Here is a 22785-nt window from a genome sequence, read left to right on the forward strand (position 1 = left end):
AAATACTTGGTAAGATTTTGTGTTTTTGCGGTGATGCGATGTCAACAAATTGTTTGTGGGTACAACATCAGATGTAGGTGATGCAAAAACAACAGATTAGCGACACGTTGAAGAAGTTTTCAGTTTAAGTCTTGAGCTGTCGTGGACTTTTCCAACCTGTCCACAACTATTTGACACAGAAAATCAGTTTTCTTTGCATTTAGATTGATGTAAAACTTGATTTGTGATAACAGTGACCATTTTTTTCAATGTCTCTGCTGTTCCAGAAACAGTTTAAACACAAATACACTGTTTGTATTTTAATTTCAGCTTACCAGCAGAAGTGTGATTCTTACCGCTAAGCTTCACGTAATAATTGCATTTCACTGCATTACTGGATTTATTGATAGTAGACGTAACAATCCTAACAATACTTTGAATTAACTGGTGTCACAATAAGTCAAATATTGATAAACAATAACAAAAACTACCCATCCCTGATAACAAAAGCTTCACTATTTAATAGTTTCATTTTGTTAAAATGCTAATTACCAGGATAGTGACTGAACCACTGAGTTTTCATCGTTTACAATCTGCATGTTGATGAGTTCAGCTCAGCTAAAAAAAATATCAAAACTCATTTACCTTTGTTTTATTTCGTATATCATTCATTTATTTCTGCATCGTTCGTCTGATGGCGGTCATGCATTTACAGGGTCAATATTTCATTTACTTCAGTCTGTAAAGTAACACAAGGAGCAGATTTCAAAAACATCACTAAGCAGCTTTTTCATTTGTCTATACACCACTGAGTTTTGGGAACATAAATGTTTTTAAAGTGAAATATAACTGACAATAATACAATCATAGACAATCAAGTATAGAAAAACAAAAATTGCATCTCCATAGTTATCTGGACACATCTGGCCATTTTATTATTCTATAAATAGAAAATAAGTCTTTGTTTTTACATATATCTACAATTTTAATACATCTGGATTAGTAGGCCAATTATTTAGTGAATTTAATCAATAATTATGGTAAAAAATCTTCACAGAATCAAATGTAGGTCTGTAAACTTTAAACCATCTAATAAGGGTGGATCACACTCAGCAGGTTAGGCTTTTTAAAGATCGGTGATCGGCCAGAAATCTGCAATCTGTTTACTTTTACTGGGACTTTAAATTGTCCTAATTTAATTCTTAAATCTTGTGAAATAATAACAAAGCGAGATTTAATTGTAGTTACATTTATTTGGGTAAATAAAGCATAACAGAACAAGAAATTTGAGGTATATCATAAAAACTCATTTCTCAGGCTTGGGGAAACTAAAAAGAAAAAAATTAATGTGTCATTGAAGCAAATTAATGTAACTAAAATTATCGATAAAGTTATGCTGTGATTCCCAACAGTGTCACTGCAGTGAAGCACAGAAAATCCAAGACATTCATGGCTGAACGTTTAACCCCAAATTTTGTACTTATAGAGTTAACAACACATTGTATTTGTTTTTATTTTATTAATTTAGTTTAACTAGTTGTTTATTTTTAGCTCCTAAGCTCCTCCATTCATTCCAGTTATATCCCACAGAAGCTCAAGGGAAACCAGTTTGAAAGACATGTTCAGTTTTACTCGTCCTACTGGTCAAAAGTTTAGGTTTAATCGTCCAAAACTCATTCAGTACCTATAATAATAATAACTAGAATTTACAAAAAAAAAGTCAAAAATAATTTTCATCTTCTTCATGATACTGTCATGGAAAAACAGAGCATCTTCAGTCAGAGGCTTCTTCAAATTGACCGTGACACAGACTGCTACAGGTGATGCTTCCTGCCCACATTTACAAGAATTCTGAATAATTTTGAATTAACATGAGGTAAAACAACATTTAATGTTCTTTTAGGGTCAAAAAAGTATTTTTGAATTTGAAATTTAAATGTTTTTTGGGGGGGAACACTGTATTTGAAGGGTTGTTGTCAGCAAGTGTCATTCAGTGAATAATGATGTTTATTAATGCAAAGTCCGTTGAAAAGAGTCACTATTAATGCAAAACGGTATTTAAAGAGACAATTTTAATGCAAAGTTTCATTAAAAGTTGTAAATAGTGACACTTTTAATGCAAAGTCACATTGAAAGTGTCACTTTTATAATTAAAAGTGACATTTTTTATGTGACTTCATTAAAAATGCTATTATTTACGGAGTGACACTTCAGGACAACAGTCATGTACATTCATGATGCCTCCTTCATGTTTATGACTGCATCATGTCAGTCTTATGTAAACCCCTTCAAATAAGATGTTTTTTTTTTTTTGTTCTTTTCCGTTTCATGGCCACTGAACTCCGAATGCTGTCTAAAGGCCGTTCTATCGAAAATTAAAATAAGAACTAAAGCGGGAAGTTTTGACTATTCAATTTTCATCTGGAGCCAATGTTAGTAAAACTACTTCCAGTCTGAAATTCAGAGAAAAATAAAATTAAAATCTGCAGAGTGAAGAGTCAGTTCTGCAGTTTAGCCATAGGGGGGCGTGGTTTCCTTAGGCTTCAAGCAGTGGGGCTCAGCAGCCAGTGGGTCACAGTGGAAGGCACATTCAGGACGGCTGTGTTGCCATCAGGCACATTACCAGGGTGGCAGGGTTAGATTTTGGGCCTCCAGCCCTGGATGAACTGTGTGATTTTGGTCACATGGAGGCGGCTCAGGTGGAAGTCGTGTGACAGAATGTCTTCAGTCAGCTGCACCAAAAGGCTGCCGTCGATCCGCTCCCTCTGGAAGACGGCCACTGCCGCCTCCGGCAGGCCGATGAACCGCAGGCACGCCGACACCTCCTCCAGTGACAGAGCGGAAAGGTCGCTGGGCGGCCTCCAGGTGGGGTCAGGAGGAGAGGGGGACCCATCAGCGCCACTCAATGACGTCCCGCCACCTTCCGCGCCTCTGGAGGAATCATTCGCTGCGGGTTCAGGCGAGGGGCAAGGCGACTGGCGGTTGAAGGGGTTCAATGCGCCAAACGGGGCGAATCGGCTGTGCGGGGGCGGCGGCCGGAGTCGAGGTGTGGGGGATGTGAAGGACTCCACCCAGGGCTCCGCCCAGGTGGCATGCGCAGGCTGAGAGCTGGATGTGTTTTCTGCAGGGGCGGCGGAGGTCGGGTCCGGACTGCCTGGGTTAGGAGCGGGACAGTCGGCCCAGGAACATGGGTAGCAGTAGAGGGTGGCGTCCGGAGAGGGGGAGCAGCTGAGAAACAAACACATATACCAACAAATCTTAAGCCTTATGTTAGGAGCAAATTGGAAACAAAAAAGTTTGGTTTTTATTAAATAAAAAATTAGCTATTATAAAATGTGATTTAGTGATAAAAAGGCTAATTTCTCAAAAAGGAAGAACAAAACCAACAAATACCATGACTTCAGTAGAATATTTTAATTCTGTGATGCTTTCTAAAATCTTTTCCATCAGGGATTAATGTGTCCTTACTTACGCATTCTTCATCGTTAAAATCGATCTGTTAGTTATAAGTGTTTCATATCAGTTGATATTTTGTGTTTTAAAATCTGAAATACTGTGTTATGTTTCCTCTTTTATTCACAGTGTTCACTTCACATTATTGCTTATATTTTTTTATTTTTGAGCAGTTATAAGGCACAATGGCAAAACCTTAAACTGCTGCTGCGCAAGTTACTCAACAGGTCGTTGCTAGGTAACCAAAGAGTGAGTGAGTTGCTAGGTAACCAAAGAGCCAATACATTTATTTTGCACTTTATTACAAAACTGTGTAGTTTGGAAATCAAGCACTTTCAAGGACTTAAGACGGAAATCAAATACTTAAACCTTGAAAATGCTGATTAGAAATTCCAGCATTTCCAAGGATTTCCAGCACTTGTTGAATGCAGGTTTTACTGCACCTGTCCTGCAGTCCGGAGGAGTAGAAGGAGAGGTTTGGCCTTGGGGAGGTGGAGGTTTTGGGGAAGCGAGGCGGAACCGGCGGGCTGGGGGCTGGACTGGAGACGGAGCCTCCTTTAGAGCAGCGAGGCGGCACCGGAGGGGCGAGCAAGTAGCGGCACTCCTCCCTCACCTACACACACACAGTATAACACACATGCATCAGGGGAAAAAAAGTGAACGCCCAACACTTCTCACAGTGTGTGTTTGGCTTGGTAAATGTCAAACTTGGTGACCTTTACACCTCAAACAAACTCTACTACACTCACACACAGTCGTGTTTTTGTGTCTTGTGGGGACTTCACATTGACTTCCATTCATTTTCTACAGCCTACCCCTAACCCACCCCTTAGCATCACATACCCTACCCCGAACTCTAATCCTCACGTACCTAACCCCTAACCCAAAAATAGCATTTCCCCAAAGAAATGTCCCCATAAACGCAGTGGTCCCCAGAAACCCACAGACAGAAATAGGTCCCCATGAAGATATAAAAACCTGGTTCACACACACACACGCACACACATGCAAGCCCATTGTTCTGGCAGGCTAAATATCAGGGATTGAAGAAGACTGTAGGAGAGGCTGTAATTTAGTTGCTAAGCAGATGTCTTCACCCACACAGAGAAAGAGAAAAGTTTAGTAAATGATCATCTAGTTTTCTACATGAATGTAGAGGGACAGCTTTGACCTACAGGATAAACTGTGTATAGATTGCATATTTTTTCATTTCCAATAAATTTACTTTAATTTTCGTCCACTGGAAGAAAAAAAAAGTTTGGTTTGGTTTACAAAACTAGATACTGAAAACTACCTGACTGCTTGAGTTGTTAGTGAATAAAAACAGCAGAATTAGTTTGAATGAAGTCTTCAGAGCTCGTTAATCCTTTCCTTCTCTCCTTTCCTTACATCTGTCCTTCCTTCCCCACTTCCTTTGCTGTTTTTTTTATCTGTTTGTCTTTGCTCTCTTTATTACTCTGTTTTCTTCTCCTTCCTTTCCCTCTGTGCTTAATTCTCACCTTCTCTCCCATAATCCCTTCCTTCACTACTTCAACCATTTTCTTCCTTTCTTCCATCTTTCCTTATTTTCTATTCCCTTCCTTCTGTCCAACATTCTTCCTTCCTGTTTTCCCTCCTATCTTCCTTCTGTTTTCTGTTCCTTCCTTCTTTCCTTTCTTCTCTTCTCTCCTAATTTCCTTCCTTCCTTCCTCCCTCCCTCCCTTGATTCCAAGTTGGAATCAATGTGACTATTTTCTCTCTGATCCTTTAATTATTTCTCTGTCTTTATTAACCTTCTCTTACTTGAACTCACATTGATTATAAAAAAATCAAATGAATTCATTTGTAGGATCTTAGAACTGAACTGAACTTTTATAAAACATTCAGTAAAACTGAGAAACAGTCTGAAAACCAAACCAGTGATTAAACCAGTCATCCTAACCTGCAGCTGTTTTCCTTTTAATTGTTACCTCTGTATGAATTGAGTTTTCTAATATTCTTAGAGAAATGTTTCCTGGAAACGGTTTATGTCTGTAAGTGTCTCAGGAGCTTCAGAAGCTCTTATATATGAATAATTCAAGCTTCTAAAAGCCGGATGCAGCTGTGGACTGTTGAAACCCAGAAAACACTCACAGCATCAGATTTTGGAGGTATAGGTGGCGGGGTAGACACTCTGGTCACCACGGTACCAAGAGACCCGTCCAACGAGGAAGACGTGTGGAAGGAAATGAGGTTTGGTTCTTTCCCCAAACTCTCTGCGTTCTGATTGGTCCAGAGTTCTTCATAAGGGATTTCCTCATTGGTCCTCAACTCGTCCTCAGTCCAATCGGGAGTCACATACTCCCTTTCGTCACCGGGTCCTTCGCCCAGCCTCGCCCCTAGAGAGTTTTCAGAAAGCCCGCCCACGTAGCCGCACATGGAGAGCCGCTGCAGCGCCGGCGCTAGCGAGTCCTGACCCGACACGCAAAGCCGGGACCGCCGGGGGCTCACGCACTCCTCCGTCATGCACTCCAGCTCTGGACGCGTCTCTCTAACCGCCCGAGAGTAGGCGTCCGGGTCGAAGGCGTGTCTCAGCAGCAGGCTCTCCAGCGCCGCCGTGTGGACGGAGGCCTCGGCCACGTTAAAGCGAGGCATGCAGCGCAGCAGCAGGAAGTGCGAGGGAGACACTTCCTGCCGCCGGAGGACCAAGCAGAGCACCACCGTCTTGCTGACGATGTTCAGCAGCTTGTAGCGGTGGCCCTCGCGCACGCCGTGGCGGTCGTAGGGGTTCCGCGGTGGGCGGGAAGGCACCGAGACGTTCACAGGGAGGCGGACTCTCTCAATGATGCTGCGGACTGTGTGCTCCCCTCCCAGCATGCCTTGCTCCAGCGGGGAACGTGTGCAGAAGCGTCCGCGGCAGACGAAGGGCAGGCTAACACTCTGGTTGGTGCGGTGGTTCATACAGACCAGACAGGGCGTCTTACCTGAAGAATCAGAGAAAGGTGTGAAAACCTGATAACGCTTTAACGTCACTTATTATGCTTAGGTTAGGATATATTTATGGCCTAAGCAAATCACATTTTTGCACAAAATTATTCTTCGCACATAAAAATGGCTGCAAACTGATGTGCGATTATACAACCGCACATCTTTGACAAGCAGAAGTAGAACCTCCTACACAATAAACAATAATGCAGGAAGTGTTTTCTGAATGGTAAGTCGACAACAAAACACTTGATTTTCCAGCAGCTGACCAAACATGTTGGAGCTCAGCTTGGGTTGCTAGGTAACGATGCAAAGTGACTAAGCAAGTGGGTTTTTGAAACGGCTCATTTTTTGGATTCAATAACTGAAATGTTTTGATAGCAATTTCATCACCAAAACAAGAAAATAGGAAATGGTGATTACAGAAAGAAATAAAAATATATAGAAAATGCAAAGCAAATATAAACTACATGGCAAAATCTTGATATATTTTGGATGTTTTAATTAAATTTAGAGACTTTTATAACTTCTAAAACCTAATCAAAACCCCTAAGAAAGTATTTGTACCCCTTGAACTTTAACATATTTTGTCACCAGTTTGCTGTTTTTTGTACACAAATAAACTTTAAATTGCTACAAACTGCAATCACGGATGTTAAAGCCTTGAAACATTGAAAGTGTAGTTTCTTGATATCTTAATTATAAAGATTCAGCTCTGCAGTGTTGCAAACGTTGATGCAAACCATAGATGAAGTTGCTGCAAGAAAACCAAAGGCTAATCATTTGCAAATCGTTCAAAATAGTACAAATAAAACAAATTAAACATTTAGAATGAAAAAAAAAATCAATTGAATTCAATATCAGTAACACGCGTACATGTTTTCCAGTGCGTTGCATCAGCGCGTTTTTATACAACATTCTAAGAATTTGGGAGCCCTGGAGAGCTGTTGGTGCAGCTTTTAAAGTGAGATGTTTTCTTTCTCAGGCGGTTTAGCCTGCAGCTCGCAATGTTCATGATTTCCAAAAAGAATTACAGATTCATCAAAGTTATGAGACAGTTTCCGCTTCACCTCAGTCCGTCGTAGACGAACTAGAGACAAGTTGAGTCAGAGGCCTTTCTGGATCGTGTTTACAGATGTATTTTTTCCTCACATGCCAGAGTTTATACATTTTTTATTAATGCAGGGCAGCCGGAGGGCCTAAAAATCACTACCATTAGAAATTGATTCTTAGCCATGTCCCTTGTGTACAAAGATCCTCCTGGTTTCTCTGAATCCTTTAATAATATTATGTGCTGCAGATGATGAAATCCTCAAATTCTTTGCAATTTCTATTGACAACTGTTTTTCTTAAATTGCAGAACTGTTTGCTCATGAAGTTTTGTTTTTTTTTTCTTACCAAGTAGTTAATCTTTCTTATAAAAGAGAAGCATTTCAAAACTGCATCTATCAGGTTTCTGACTCTTCAAATTCAGTTTATAAACTTCTGAAGTAAGTTTGAGGATAAATGTCACTAGCATTAAATCCATAAAGTAATTATATGCTTTCTTTATTTCAAACAAATAAAAAAATCAAGAAATGTAAACACATATATGTGGTACATTTAAATACATTCACAAAAGACAAAAGACAGTGATTTACAACATAAGAATCAGTGTGTGTATATATATATATACAAAGTATTTTTATACTATATTTATTGGAATCATCCATCCAATTTTACTGTTTATGTATGTATACTTCTTCATCCAGAGAGATATCTAGAAATATTTTTGTACATTGCTACGAGTCATAGAATTCCAAAAAGTCACTCAACAAAAAAAATTAATTCTCACTTTTCTCTCAGAATTCTAAGAAAAGTCTGAATTCTGTGGAACAAACATCAGAATTCTGAGATAAAAGTCAGAATTGTGAGAAAAAATGTCCACATTCCTCTAAAAAACATCTCAGATTAATGTCAAAATTCTGAGATTAAAGTCAGAATTCAAAAAAAAAAAATCTGAATTCTGATATAAAAGTCAAAAGTTTGAGAAAAAAGTTGGAATTCTGAGATTACGGTCTAATTCCTCCAGCTCCTTGTACGTTACTAAAACAATTTTGTCAGATATCTTAAAATTTTGAGCTCAACAGCCTCCCTTACTTACTTCTTGGAGTTTTTCCCAGGCGTCTCAGGAGCGCGCTCAGTCCCGTCTTTTCCTTTGGGGGTGAGGCACACAGAAGCTCGGCTTTCCCCATCAGTGACAGCTCATCTCCAGCCTGCAGAGTGAAGCTGTAGGACTCGCTGTCCTCACTGAACTCCCCGGAAACCACCTGGAACAGAGCAACACACATGATCACAGAGTTGGAAAAATTACTAACTTAACATCAAATGACCTGCTGCAGAGTTCACTACAGAGTTCTATACGTTTTCAATCAAATTATTTGTTTATTTTTGACCCATTTAAAGTAAAAAAAAACAACATAAGTTCACTGAATTGAACTGCAAACATCTATCCATCCATCTATCCATCCATAGATAGGTGATAAAAAGAGTACTGATATTCTCTCCTACTGTTCTACATTAAACCTGAAAATCACACAAGTCAAATGCCAAAACGTTTTCCGGTCATTCCCAGCCTGCGTTGGAATCCAGCTCTAAACTCTGTGAATCGCAGCAGAACAGGAAGTGTGCTACAGGTGAGCCCAACAGGAAGTAAGCAGTGTTCACCTTGACGCTGAAAGTGATAGTCTCCATGACGAAGACCCGGTCAGGGAAGACTCCAGCAACTTCCTCCACACTGGAGAAATACTGGACTGGATCCCGGACGTCGCGGTCCTCATCCAGCAACTTGAACTTCCCTGCAGAGCATCACAAAACAACAAAATCCAAAGGAGTTGGGAAGAAAACAGGAAGAGAACATTAAGAAAACAGGAAGAAAACAGGGAGAGAACAGGAAGAACTCAGGGAGGAAACAGGAAGAGAACATTAAGAAAAAAAAGAAGAAATCAGGAAGAAGTCAGGAAGGAAACAGGAAGTAATCAGGAAGAAAACAAAACTCAATGAAGGATAAAAATGAAGCAAAAGGCAGAGAGAGGAAGAGAAAAAGTTTGTTTTGTGGAAATGTGTACATCTATTGCATACAAGGAGAATACAAAGACACCTCAATGACCTTTGACCTGGCACCAGACTTTACCCAACTGACAGCCAACAGTGTCGGCATGGCAACCAATAAAGAGGCCCCCATTTTCACGCAGAGCAGAGGCACATCACCATGGAAACAGTCAGTCACACATACAACTCTTTCTCTTCCACTGTCGCTTTTCTTTTCTCATCCTCTCGTCTGACTGTAACCTTTATGGATTCGCGTTTTCGCGGCTGATATTTCTGGCCGTTTAGCTAACTTTCTTTGACGGATTCATGGAACACCACACGCTTCCCCATATCAGTTTGGTTTCAAAGGGCTCTAACAGTATCCTTATTTATCACTTCTCTGGGTTGCGTTTAAACAACTAAATGCCTTGGAGGAGTCTCCTTTTTTCCCACAAAGTGATGCATGTGTGAAAATAAGACCAAAGAGTTTTTCTTTTCTATCTGGGAGGCAGAGTGGCATACCAAACTGTACCATCCTCTACCAGCACCGCCTTCCTCCTCCTAATTCAAGCTGAACCCCAAGGAAAAGCAGCTTCTCTCCGTCAAACAATACAACACTAAAACTAACCCACCTTCAGGGACCTTTCAGTTCTGAAATGTTGAAATTCTAGCACTTGTTGAGCACTTTCAAAGTGTCTATAGGATTATCTGTTATACATAGAAAAATATTAACTGCTGAATCTCAGGTTTACATGTAACAGGATTTTGTTTTAACCATGTTATAATTGTGAATGTTTGTCAACATTGATTTATTTGATATTCAAATCAATTTAACTTATTTTCTCCTGACATTTATGGCTCATGACAGTTGGTGGTTACCATAGCAACCAGTGAGTGAAAGTTACTGTCAGTTAACATTGACTTGTAGTTGTGAAGTTTGTCAACATTGCTTCATTTGTTCTTCAGATTCATTTTGTTTAGTCAGAAAGTTTTTTGTTTTTTTTTTCTGTTTTTTTCCTAACATTTATTGCTCCTGACAGTTGGTGGTTACCATAGCAACCAGTGTCCCATTGCTGTTAGTGTGTATTATGTTTTAACATATATTTTAGAAAAATATAAGGGTGTTTTGTGTATATCTTTAAACGTTATCATAATTAATGTTGTGAATTTTAGCTGTGTTTAATTTTACAACTGTTAGCTGCAGTTAATCATTCATTGGGAACCATTTCCCTGCAGTTTGTTTTGGGTTATTAATTGTTCATAATTGTATTTTCTATAATGTATTGGGGCATTTAACTATTTCAATAACACAAAAATTTTCAAGAACCCATAAAAACGGCTAAAATTGCTACTGCTACTCTTAATAAAAATCATAATTTTAATCATAGGCTAAAAATTACGACGAAGTATTGGGGCCGTACTAAGAAAATATAAAAATTAAAAGTATGAGAATAAAGCTATAGTATTATGAGAATAATCTTGTATGACACTAAAGTTGAAATAATATGAGAATAGTCATATTACGAGAATAAAATTGTACAATAATAAAATCAAAATAATACAAGAACAAAGTTGTAATAATATGAAAATACAGTCATAATATTTTGAGAATAAAGTCATAATTTTACAAGAATAAAGTCATAGTATTACAAGAATGAAATTTAATGAGAATAAATTTGAAATAATATGAGAATAAAGTCATACAAGAATAAAGTCATAATTTTATGAGAATAAAGTCGTAATATTATAATCTCTCACTGCTATTGTATCCATATTATGAGGTTAAAAAACCTCCTTAAAACCGAAGGATCGTTCAACTCTTCCAATCTGTCCTTATGTCATCTTCCTCGTCAGGAGGAGGATGCAGTCAGCGGGATGAGGAGGGAGACATCCTGCTGTCTAACCCCCCGGGGGAAACCTATATTGCTCTCATCCGAGGCTTATTTAGACTTCCTGTATGAAGTCATCCCTCAGACGTTAGCTCATCGCTGTCGGTTGGCCTCAGATGCCAAAACACCTGCTATAATTAAAAAGCTCATAAGTGATCCTTAAACGTAGGTTTACGTAACTTCTTATTGACCCTTTACAACTACGTCACTTAATAATTCGAGGCGCCATGACGGACATCGGAAGTGAAGGACGGGAGCAACTGAAATTGTTTTCCAAAGTTGTTTTTGCCAGTTTATTCATGGCTTCTACTTGTTCGAGTCGAGCTAATTTACCTGTGAATGTAACACACCTGGTTGAGGCTCATAAATGTCGGCGGTATTTACAGAAGTTGGAAGCAGCTAGCTTAGAAACCGACCCATATCTCCTCCCTCCTGACGTGTTGATCAAATTACCGACTTTGCCTGAATTCACACATGATTTATGTCACTATGTCATAAACAGCGTTTCCCCTCACACCGGAGCAACATTAAAAACGTACAAAAGACAAGACGCTAACCTGTTTTTCCCATACATGCTAGGCTACATGACGGCACGGCATTGTCTCCATGGTTACCGACGGTTAGACACGTACCTTCTGTGTTCTTTAGTAGCCATGGAGACAGTGCCGTATCGCCATGTAGCCTAGCATGTATGGAGACAAACTAGTTAGCAGCATATCTCTCATCTTATACTTGCCTAACGCATACAGCGAGAAGGATCTTAAGGTAATAGGAAATTTCTGAAAGATTAATTTATTTTAATAAGTTTCAACATCTTTACCAGCGGTGGTAATAAATGTAGAGGTTTCTGCTAGCATAAACCTCGGAGTAATATTTTTTTTCTTATCTAATCAATGTTTCTTCTGTCTTTTCTTACAAATAAGTATCAGGAAAGATGCACCGATGATAATTTTTTTTCTAAGAACTTTTGCACATTAGAGAGAAAAACTGTTACAGGTTTTTTATTTTATTTAAGTATTACTTTTGAACCCTTGTTAATGAGAAATTAAAAGATTTTCATTTATGAATCAAAACACATTTACTTAAAAATTGTCTGATCTTTAATAAACTCAGACAAATGCATCTCAGTTGGTAGATGCATTTAAAGATCAGAAAAAGTGGGAGATCTTTTATAAGGACTGCATAATAACAGGAAAATATACATTTCCAATACTATTACCATTTATCATCACACATCATTACTATTATCATTGTTACTGTTAAACTTGTTTGTTATATATTGTTTTAACACTAAGAATCCTGATAATGCTATTGCACATTAATCTTTTCTTTTTTTCTTTATATTCTATTTGTATAGTTAGCTGAAAGTTATTTAACATTACTTCTGGGGATTCAAGGTCTTAAAAGTCCTTAATATTTGGAGTGTTTTGTTTTATACTGTGTTCTGACCTGCTTACCACTTTTTGTTCTATGTAGATAAAGTGATAAACTCACTGTCAAAATGTAAACAATTAAACTGCATGCATTTAATTTGGTTTTTTTATGCATTTAAAATAGAAAAAAAAATTACCTGCTAAACATGAATCAGACAATAATATGATGAACTGATTCTGAGCTCTTATTCAAGTGATTTTAAGGTAAACCTTCTGGTAAATCAACTTCTACTCTGTATTTTCAAGTCCTATTTATTGAAGAATTAACATTTTTAATTGAAAAATCGTCTTTTTACAGAGTTTCTGTGAAATAGTGGATGGTCTGAAGTGACGGTGATCTCAGCATCCCCTCCTCCCAAACAAATATTAGTTCTTTCTTCCGAAGCGGAGCCTGAGAGGCGGCAGCAGCGTGAGGTGACATCAGCGCTGCATGCATCAGAGGAGGAAGCAATGGAGATGAGGCATTAAGATCCAGTTACACAGCAAATAATGAGGCTGCACTGAGAGGGAAGAATGGGCTCCGGTGAGGTCATCCTGACTAGACTCGTTCAGCGGGAAGACCGCAAGTCAATGAGCCGGAGATCACATGGTGGCAGGTTGGAGGCATGAATGAAACGGGAGCAGCGAGAATATCTGCAGTAACGCTGCTTTACAGCCAAAGTGACGTTTTAAACAACAGCTTGCAAGTTGCTGATTTCAATTTTTCCTATCTTGAAAACAAAAATGTAAAAATGAAAAAAGATTAGGCTGAATTTGAGATCAAAACTTATATTTTAAATCTAAAGGTTAAAAACTTTTCTGTCGACAATAATAGGTCTGCAACGATTCCTCAGATGATTCGATTATTAAAATTCCTCGAGGAAAAAGTATCTGCCTCGAAGCTTCATTAAATTTGTGTTATTTGTGTTGGGCAGCGCGCTCACTTCCGCCTGTCAGTTGTTCCTAGCAGCATAACGGTAAACTGTCTGGGTTTTGGTTTTTTGGGGGGTGAATTAATGAGCATTTCAAGTTGACTGACGCGATGCTTGGAGTACGATAGCTTCTTTCCCCCGGGAGCAGAGTGGTTACCGTTTCAGAGCGAACGGTGGTAAGGGCGCTGCCGATGTCATTTTCAGAAAGTAATAGACAGAGAGAGAGAGAGGGGGGGTTCTGATTACTTGATTAATTGTAAAAAATAATCGATAGAGTACTTAATTCTTTTACAACAACCCTAGTCAACAACAAGCTGCAAGAAAAATGAGAAGTTGTGTTTCCATTAACCATATAGCTCCGCAAATTGGAACTGAATTTGCTTAACAGAAACACAGCAATAAAAAAAAAAAAAAAACTCCCATTGTTCAATAAAAGGTTTTGTAGTTTATCGGCTGAATTTCACCAAAAATGCAATGAAAACACTTTTTTTTCTCGTCACACGAGTCACATGATGTCACTACTGGACGAAAAGGCGAAGAAGACAACAGGAAGTGGTAGGAGGAGGATGTTTTTTAATGACGCGTCACGTCAACAAACTTATTCATGTTTGATTTTAAAAGCATTTATTATTTAATAGAAACTAGACTTTAAATTGATGCAACTTACCTCAAAGCTAACGCAGTCTGTCTTAAGTTAATCTACCTTTTAACCCTAAATTAAGTAATTTAACCTAGCGTAATTTAATTTCAGATTGTTTTAGCTTAACTTTTATGTAACTGAATTGTTATCTGTTTAGTTTCTCTTAACTTTTAATAAACTTGAGGTTAACCTAACTTACATTGATCTTAACATTTAAGTTTCTTTTTAAAAATGAACTTAAATTAGCTCAAGTCGATTTAAGATGACATCAGCATAAATTTAACCACACTTAATCCAGACAATAAACACTGAACTTTAGGATGTTTTAACTCGCAGAGCTCATCATTTAAGTGACAGTGAGCAGTCCTGCTTTTCAAGATGTGATTTTTTTTCTCTGTATTAAATAAGCAATGAATTAAAACCAGATTTCTACACAAAAACACAGCATTAGCTTCCTTTCCTTTGACATTACCCAGCCTGCTTTAAGAGGAACAAACAGAACTCTCTAGAAATAGAACAAGTGGAATATGTTGACCTTTACAGAAAATAAAACAAGTATTTATTTTTACCCCCAGGGAGAATGGGACATTTTATAAACAATGGATATGTTTAGATTGTGGATAAACGTTTGAGCGACTACTTGGTGATTCCTTTGTCTATGGGCTCCATGGTTATGAGTAACCAAACTGCAGCTGTGAACTGTGTGTGTTTAAGAGTCCATGCTGACCCTGGTACTGCAGTGGGATGTCGATCTTGGGCCCGATGACGTAGTGTCCCTCCTCCAAGCTGTGGGCCGTCACAGTGGTCCACTGACGGCAGGAGTGCAGCAGCACCACGTCGTCCTCCGACAAACCCTCCACGCATTCACCTGAAGCGCAGAAACAAACATCGAAAAACATTTATTAAAACATTTCACTTTTATAGTCTCACGTAGGAGATCTGTGGTGGAAAATGTTTGAAAACATTTGAAGTTGGTTTAACTTGAAAATGAAAATCCACCTGCTGCCTTGAAAATGCAGTTAAAGTCGACAAGAAAATTGTTTTGGTTTTAACTCAGAAATTAAAGTTCATGAAGTTGATTAAACAGCAGAGACAAATTGTCTAAATATTGTTTTTTAAGTTCATTAATCTTTAACTGTGAGTTTTAACTTAATGCTGCAATTTAAACCAAATAATTATTTCACAATAAAAAGAAACCTGTCCTCATCTGGTTGAAGAGCCACATTTCTCTATTATTTACTCACAATATCGAGTTAAAATAACTACATATTTTTACTTTAGAATAATTTAAAAAATTTTGGCTGCACAGTGGTGCAGTTGGTAGAGCTGTTGCCTTGCAGCAAGAAGGTTCTGGGTTTGATTCCCAGCCCTGGTCTTTTCTGCATGGAGTTCTCCCTGTGCATGATGGGCTTTCTCCGGGTACTCCAGTTTCCTCCCACAGTCCAAAAACATGACTATCAGGTTAATTGGCCTCTCCAAATTGCCCCTAGGTGTGAGTGTGTGTGTGCATGGTTGTTTGTCTCTGTGTTGCCCTGCGACAGACTGGCGACCTGTCCAGGGTGACCCTGCCTCTCGCCCAGCGACCCTCCCGACCCCACTGAGGGACAAAGGTGTAAAGAAAATGGATGGATAATTTAAATTATTGTTTCAAATTGTATTGCAAAATTTCTAAATTTTATTAAACATCACAATGAATTCTGCTGAAAAACATTTCAATATAAGGCCATCATCTTCAAACTTTTTCCTTATTAACACACAAGAGTCAGATCAACGTAGCGAACTTCCATCTCAGGATACAAAATCCTGCCGCTAAGCATTCTGGGAAATAATTCCCACAACGGTCTTTTTCTTCTGTTTTTTTAAGTGCTAACCTGAAAGCTCTAGTTTATTCAACAATGAATAAAAAGTTAACACAACTTACTGCTGTAAGTTTATCTTTCACAAACTCACATTTAGGTTCAAAATCTAAATCTGACTAAATTTATTTGACTTAAAGAGCAGCAGATAGTAGACACAACTAAATGTGGCTCAAATGTTTTACAGTGTAATGTCCACACACACACACACACACACACCCACACACACACACACACACACACACACACACACACACACACACTCGGGGTTCAGTGTTCATAATTACCACCATCAGTGACGCCTCACCAACTCTCTAGCTGCTACTTATCAGGACCCTGTTATTCAGCTGGCATCCTACTATTAAATAACCCACCTTCCTCCTCCTCCTCTTCCTCTCTAACGGCACAACTGGACTGATCTCAGCTGACAGCGCAGTGGTACAGTTCAATCACAGAAACACTGCATTTTTTGGGTACAGACTGTAGAAATGTGGCTCAATAAAATTGTAATTTCATCTAAATGTACTGCAGTCTTAGATTAAAACTCTTTATGTACAAAAAAATATCCTGATTAAATGTTTTATGAAGTAGAAGGATGAAACATGAAACCTCAGTGTTGATACAGAAACAAAAAAAATTGTCAAAATTAAAAAAGTTTGGACTGAAATCTGGATAAAAACTGGAAATAAAGACTTGTGTTAATTTGGTAAATCTTAAATCTAAAGGTTAAAAATATTTTGCCTTCAACTACAAAAGAAATTAGAAGTTGGGTTTCCATTGGCCATATAATTGTGCAAATTGGAATTAAACTTGCTTAATGGAAACATCTAAAGGAATAATCTCCCATTTTTTGATAAAAAGTTTTTTTTTTCACTTGGATAAAGTGGTTTGCATCGACATTCGTGTATTTCGCCAAACTGCGATGAAAACGCTTTTGTTTGCATCATGGAACAACAACCGGATGTTACTAGTGGCGGAAATCACGAAGAAGACCACAGGACATAGTCGGAGGATGATGGCGCTGCATGTTTCACGTGATTTTAAAAACATTTCTTATTTAATGGAAACTAGACTTTAAATTTATGTAACTTACCTTTTACCCCTAACTATATCCATTCTTTTTACTTCCATTTTAACCAATTTTAAAATAAGTAATTTAATTTATACATATAAGTTTTTTAACCTAGCATATGTAATTTAATTAATATGTACATAATGAACTGCTGATCTTTATCAAGTTATGCAGCCAAAACAAGAGAAGTTGCTTATCTTTACAATCAAATCTGTAACCACGTTTTTAAAAGAACAAAAAAAAAAATGGCATCATTATTTATCTCCCTCTTACTCTGGAAGTTAGATAAACTTTGTAGCAACCAAAGTTTATCTAACTTCCCAGTTGTGGGATTATAGATGTCTGAGGATTTCCTTTGTAGAGCCAAATGTATTTGCTAGCACGCAATCAGTTAGGCTTCTGGATAATCTAATATCTTGCAGTCTGGATCATTCATAACATTGCAGGAAATTCCCCGTCACATTAGCTCCTTACGCACTCACGCAACCGCACTGCAGTTTCTGCATGCAGATAATCACCCTGTTGTTTGTTGACTTGAGAAAGTTGTCATCTTGTTGCACATAAATGCCATCTGGCAGTGCAAACAAGGAGGGATCTGTGGGGGCAACTGCAGCGCAGTTAATAAACACCAACCGGTGCTGCGGCCAAAACAAAACGCGCGTCTCCAGGAGGCGAGGTGCGCATTTTTCCAGGAGCCCGACATGCGCGCTTCTGTCCACGGTGAAAAGTTGGAGCTTTGCCTCGCCGTCGCTCCTCGTTAGTATTCTCCACGTTCTTCGACAGATTACAGCATTTGCATATGAATGGGATTGAGCAGCACTTCAGCAGCACAACAGACACTTTGTGGCTTTCCGGGCCTCCTGGACTGGAACAACTTGGCCGCGACACCCATCGCCCGTTCCCATAGTGAAGACAGCAATTCTGCGGTCGGAGTGGAAAATCTTCTGGCAGTAAAGCATGTGACGAATAAGCAGTGTGCGCGATCAAAATGTTTAGTTTAACACCTCCGTGGGCGAGAGAGTGGATTGATATGAAAGCCCGTGGAGTCACTGCCCTGTTAGAGATGAATCAAGAGCCACAAAGTGGACAGATCGTCCCAAAACGCAACGGAAATACACCTCAGCTAATTTCAAAATAAGAGTGGGAAGAATTGGCAAACATATATTTGAGTTGGTAAAGTAGGTGGTTAATTAATTAACTCTTTGCATTTATTAAGAAGAATAGAATAATCACTTTCATTTTGTTCAAATCATAAATTAATTAGTTCATGTCAAACTTTAAATTTTAAGAATGATAAAAAATGTAAGAGTTAAAATATGTGCATACACAGAAAATGTATGTGCATACTTTGGGTAACCTAACCCATCTTTGAGATGGATTCCACTAAAAAAATTTAAAAACAATCCAGGTAATTTTATGGAAACATTACAACTCCAAAGCATTTTGCACTTTCTGAAACAAGAAATTGATTAAAATCTGATTATTTTATTGTCTTGAATCTCAATTATTTCTTTTAGACAGAAAGGATAATCTCTTTCAATAAATGTAAATATGTTTATTAAAAATAATAACATATCTTTATTAGTATGAGTTTGTAGGAGTGTGGCCTAAGCTATGGAGAGTATTATTTAGATTATATTATCAATTCCCTTGAATTTCATATACTTTTTTTGTTCTTGGAATTTCTTCCACTGATTTTTATAAATAGTCTAATTTTTTTCAGTAGGGACAATAGTAGGGATTTGGCCTGAGTTGCTGGGAATATTATTGGACTAATAAATATTTATTATTTTAGGCGAAAGACTCGTCTCTTTATCTTATCTCTTTTATTAGATTGAAAAGATAATTTACTTAAACCCTTATTTTAGCAAGCATATTTTTCAAATGAAAAACATTTCTACTCGTATCAAAAACATGCTTTTGTACATTATTATTAATTATTATTGTTATTTTTATTAGGATGTCATGGTTATTGCTTCCTTGGTTCTCCAATTATTTAATAAAATAAATTGTGCAACAAGCCTTCTCTTGAGCAAATCTACCAATGACACTGCATGGCAACCCAACCCACCATAAAGAAGTAATGTTATTTTTTATTCTATTTTCTCAGCTAAAACACAACATATGATTTAATGCTTCATGTTAGTCAATGTAAAGAAATTGTATTCTTATATTTGACTTCTTAGTAGGACAACAAACTAATTTGATCAAACTAATTTGTAATATCTTCTGTATCTTTTAAATACCTACATTTTTTTTTTGAAAGACTGAGTTCCTTTAAATCGAGGCTAACCACCCACCTGCTTAGCGTTTCTTTTGAACCAACATATTTGAAGTGACTTAACATTTTATGTTTCTCAGTTGGTGACTGTTGTTTTTATGACTTTTATTTTGTTTTTATGATGTAAATCACTTTGATCTGCCTTGTGACGAAATGTGCGATACATATAAACTTGATTGATTTTTACATTTTTTTCTAAACTTTCTAAAACAAGTCAGTGCTTTTATTTTGAAAATTTCAAACCGGAAGATGCCATTTTCTTTCGGCCCACTTGACATTTCATTAATTTTTACATTTTTTCAGTTAATTTTTCTTTTTACAATTGTTTCATAACACGTCAAAGTTGTACTTATAAAAACTCATCCAATTTTTTTTTAAATATACCGATTTAATAACTTTTTCCTCGCTTGCTAGCAGCAAAATCACATTTGTGATTATTTATAATCGCCAGTACAAACATGCGCCGAGAAGTCACTGTACGCTTAAAGTTCACAAATGGCGAAAACTTTTTAGGCACCCACGGGCGCCGGTTGTCTCTTACCGTGGGCCAAGCGGACCAGAGTGGGCAGGCGGTACTTGCTGACCACCGCGTCCAGCGGCAGCGCCAAGGGGCTCCAAGTGATCTCCGACAGGCTCGCCGACAACTTCTCCATCCTCCCGGGTCATCACGGGGCCGGAGATAACGGCAGCGGACACGGTAAAGATGGTGACGGTAGCGCTGAAGCGGAGGACGGTGACTGAGGTGGGATAATGGCAAAGAGTTTCGCCATGTTTGAATAATGTAGGAGAGAGGAGCGGAGCTCGGTGCGCACAGAGAGGAGGGAGGGAGGCAGCGCTTCGCTTCCCCTCTCCGTCAACCGGTTTCTGCCTGCTGCCGCCCCCACACATGCAAGTGAGCGTAAAAAAAATCAAGTCAAACATTTAATGTGGCCAAACAGAGTTTTGTAACACTAACTGAGCCCATTTACATACATTTGAAAGGTCTTCTTGGATAAAGTCATGGATGAAATAATTTTTTTTAGGTGTTGCTAATTAAAAACACTTGATTAACCGATTACCAAAATGTATGACCTGCAGTTTTCTGCTCTAAAAATACAGGCAGGCGTTAAAACACTACGCCAGGATGGAAAGGTAACAGCAATAACCTTAAAGTAACAATTATTGCTGCCTTTCAGTCTGGAGTGGACTATCAGAAAGTATCCAAACAAGCACTGAAACGATTAATCGGATTAATCGTGATGAACCAACTGGCAACTGGAGCATACAATCCCAAAACAAGGCAATTTGCTGAAGGAACAACTTGCAGGGCAGTAATTAAAACAAAAATGTAGAATATATTTTGCATTTAAGATGAAAAACCTTCATTTTATTATTTGTTTAATCAAGATAATCTGTTGAGACTCCTTTCATTTACAGGAGACCTGTTACATACATCACAACAAATAAACACAACAATAACACAATCTACTTAACACTTCTAAAAATCCATACCACACATTATCTTTGTGAAGATCTTCTACCCAGAACTCAAGTGGTACCTGGTTGAAATTCTGCATTAACACAACTTCTTATTAATGTTGCAGTATGTTAATTTTATTTTATTTTTTTAAATGTTTTTATATATTTGTTGAAACTGTCACAGTATGGTGTTAAACACTAACAGGTAATCCATGGAAAATTTGAGGTTCTCTGCTTTCTCATAGTGCTAACTGCAAACAACCAATCAGAGCCAGGGGCGGGTCTTAGCGCTGTCAATCACAATCTACAGCTAGCATAGCATGTTGTGAATGCTAGGCTAGTTAGCATAGCTACCAATGACAGCAGGTGAACAGTATTACTGCAACAGTAAGCTGTTTTTTTGCTGCTAGCACATTTAGCATTGTTGACTGCCAGCCCTAAGACCCACCTCTTGGCTCTGATTGGTTGTTTTTGTTTGGAAGTGGTGCATTTCTTCATGGCTGTAGGAGGAGGGAGATGGTGAAGGAGATTGATTCACAGATTGTCTCATATTTAACTTTCACAACATGGTGACATCTTTAGTAAAAACAGAAAACATTTTTTTAATAAAAGTTTCATATTGTAGCTTTCAGTGTCTTAGCTCCTCTTTTTCATTGGCTATAAACAACACTTTTGCTGTTGGGTGAGTAAATGTTCAACTGGGTCCAGATCTGCCTCTAAAAATTCAAACATGTCAGGTCAGTTCCACTTTTCCACTTCCAGTCTTCACCACATTTAACACAAGAGTTTCAGACTTTCCATGACTTATAATCAGGAGCAAAATCAGACAAAAAGTTGTGTGATATGTCCACAGATTCAGAAACTTGCAGCTGTAGTCACAACCAAACGGTCAGAGGTGGGCAGAGTACCCAAAAGGTATCCTGAAGTAAGCTTAGCACTACTTCAACATATTTTTACTCAAGTAAAAGTAAAAAATATAGGGTAGTAAAAAAAAAAAACTCCTAAAAGTAAATTTTATCAAGTTATTAAGTAAATGGAAAGAGTTATTATTCTGCTCTGGTTCTACTTTCTCCACACTTTTCAGATTTCCTGTTTGCATGCATCAATAATTTCCCGTAACACAGGCCACAACGTTTATAGATTACATAATTGCTTACACTGTATTCCTTAAACATCATATTTGGACATTTTATCCTCAGTTACTTTCAAAAAATAAGATATAATTTTATATTGAGTGACTCAAGTCAGTATCTAGAGAAGTTCAGGAGCTTTTTACTTTGCCATATTAGCAGAACCATGTATGCATTACTTATGTGTTCATCAATTATTTCCACATGATGGCATTAATGTTTTCATCAGCTTGTGCAGGCCGTTCATCTGGTTTCCCGGCTCTGAATTTGTGGCCCCGAGCGCAGCGAAAGCTCTCCGTTCTCAGAGGCAAAGTGTACAGACAGCTGGGCATTGGTTATCGATTTTTGTCAATGAGGCAGTTGTGAAGCTAAATCCATTGTGCTGTAATGCAGAGTAAGGACTTCAGCAGAATTATGTAACCAAGTTAAACGTTTTATCCATCACTAAAGCAGGGAAACTGATTTGAAAGGTCATATGTGATTTTAGAGGATCATCCTCAAGCAGCATCGAACCTAAAAAACTTTCCTGGAATCACTAACCGCATAAAACATCCACTCAGCACCAAACAGGCAATACAGAGGTTTATTCCCGTTCAATTAGTTAAAATGCAAACCCAAACTGTGATTCATTGGCTATAAATAGCTCACTAATTCTCCAAATGGAGCAAACA

General features: G+C 38.0%; 1 protein-coding gene and 1 long non-coding RNA gene across 2 annotated transcripts; one reads left to right on the top strand and one right to left on the bottom strand.

Annotated features, from left to right (window-relative positions):
• Nucleotides 1-616: 616 nt before the first annotated feature.
• Nucleotides 617-20382, bottom strand: gareml (GRB2 associated, regulator of MAPK1-like). The gene is made up of 7 exons (XM_015058552.1): nucleotides 20068-20382; nucleotides 15045-15185; nucleotides 9082-9212; nucleotides 8519-8684; nucleotides 5545-6374; nucleotides 3876-4045; nucleotides 617-3207 (listed from the first exon to the last, which is right to left on the bottom strand). Exons 1-7 carry the CDS (start codon nucleotides 20177-20179, stop codon nucleotides 2616-2618), a joined length of 2142 nt encoding a protein of 713 aa, XP_014914038.1. The 5' UTR covers nucleotides 20180-20382; the 3' UTR covers nucleotides 617-2615.
• Nucleotides 11841-13635, top strand: LOC106963563 (uncharacterized). The gene is made up of 2 exons (XR_001428211.1): nucleotides 11841-12098; nucleotides 13065-13635. It is a non-coding gene; the product is annotated as an uncharacterized LOC106963563 (long non-coding RNA).
• Nucleotides 20383-22785: the final 2403 nt, after the last annotated feature.

This window comes from Poecilia latipinna, unplaced genomic scaffold (assembly GCF_001443285.1).
Source record: "Poecilia latipinna isolate Pla-1442-1.1 unplaced genomic scaffold, P_latipinna-1.0 Scaffold1549, whole genome shotgun sequence".
NCBI classification, from domain to species: Eukaryota; Metazoa; Chordata; class Actinopteri; order Cyprinodontiformes; family Poeciliidae; genus Poecilia; species Poecilia latipinna.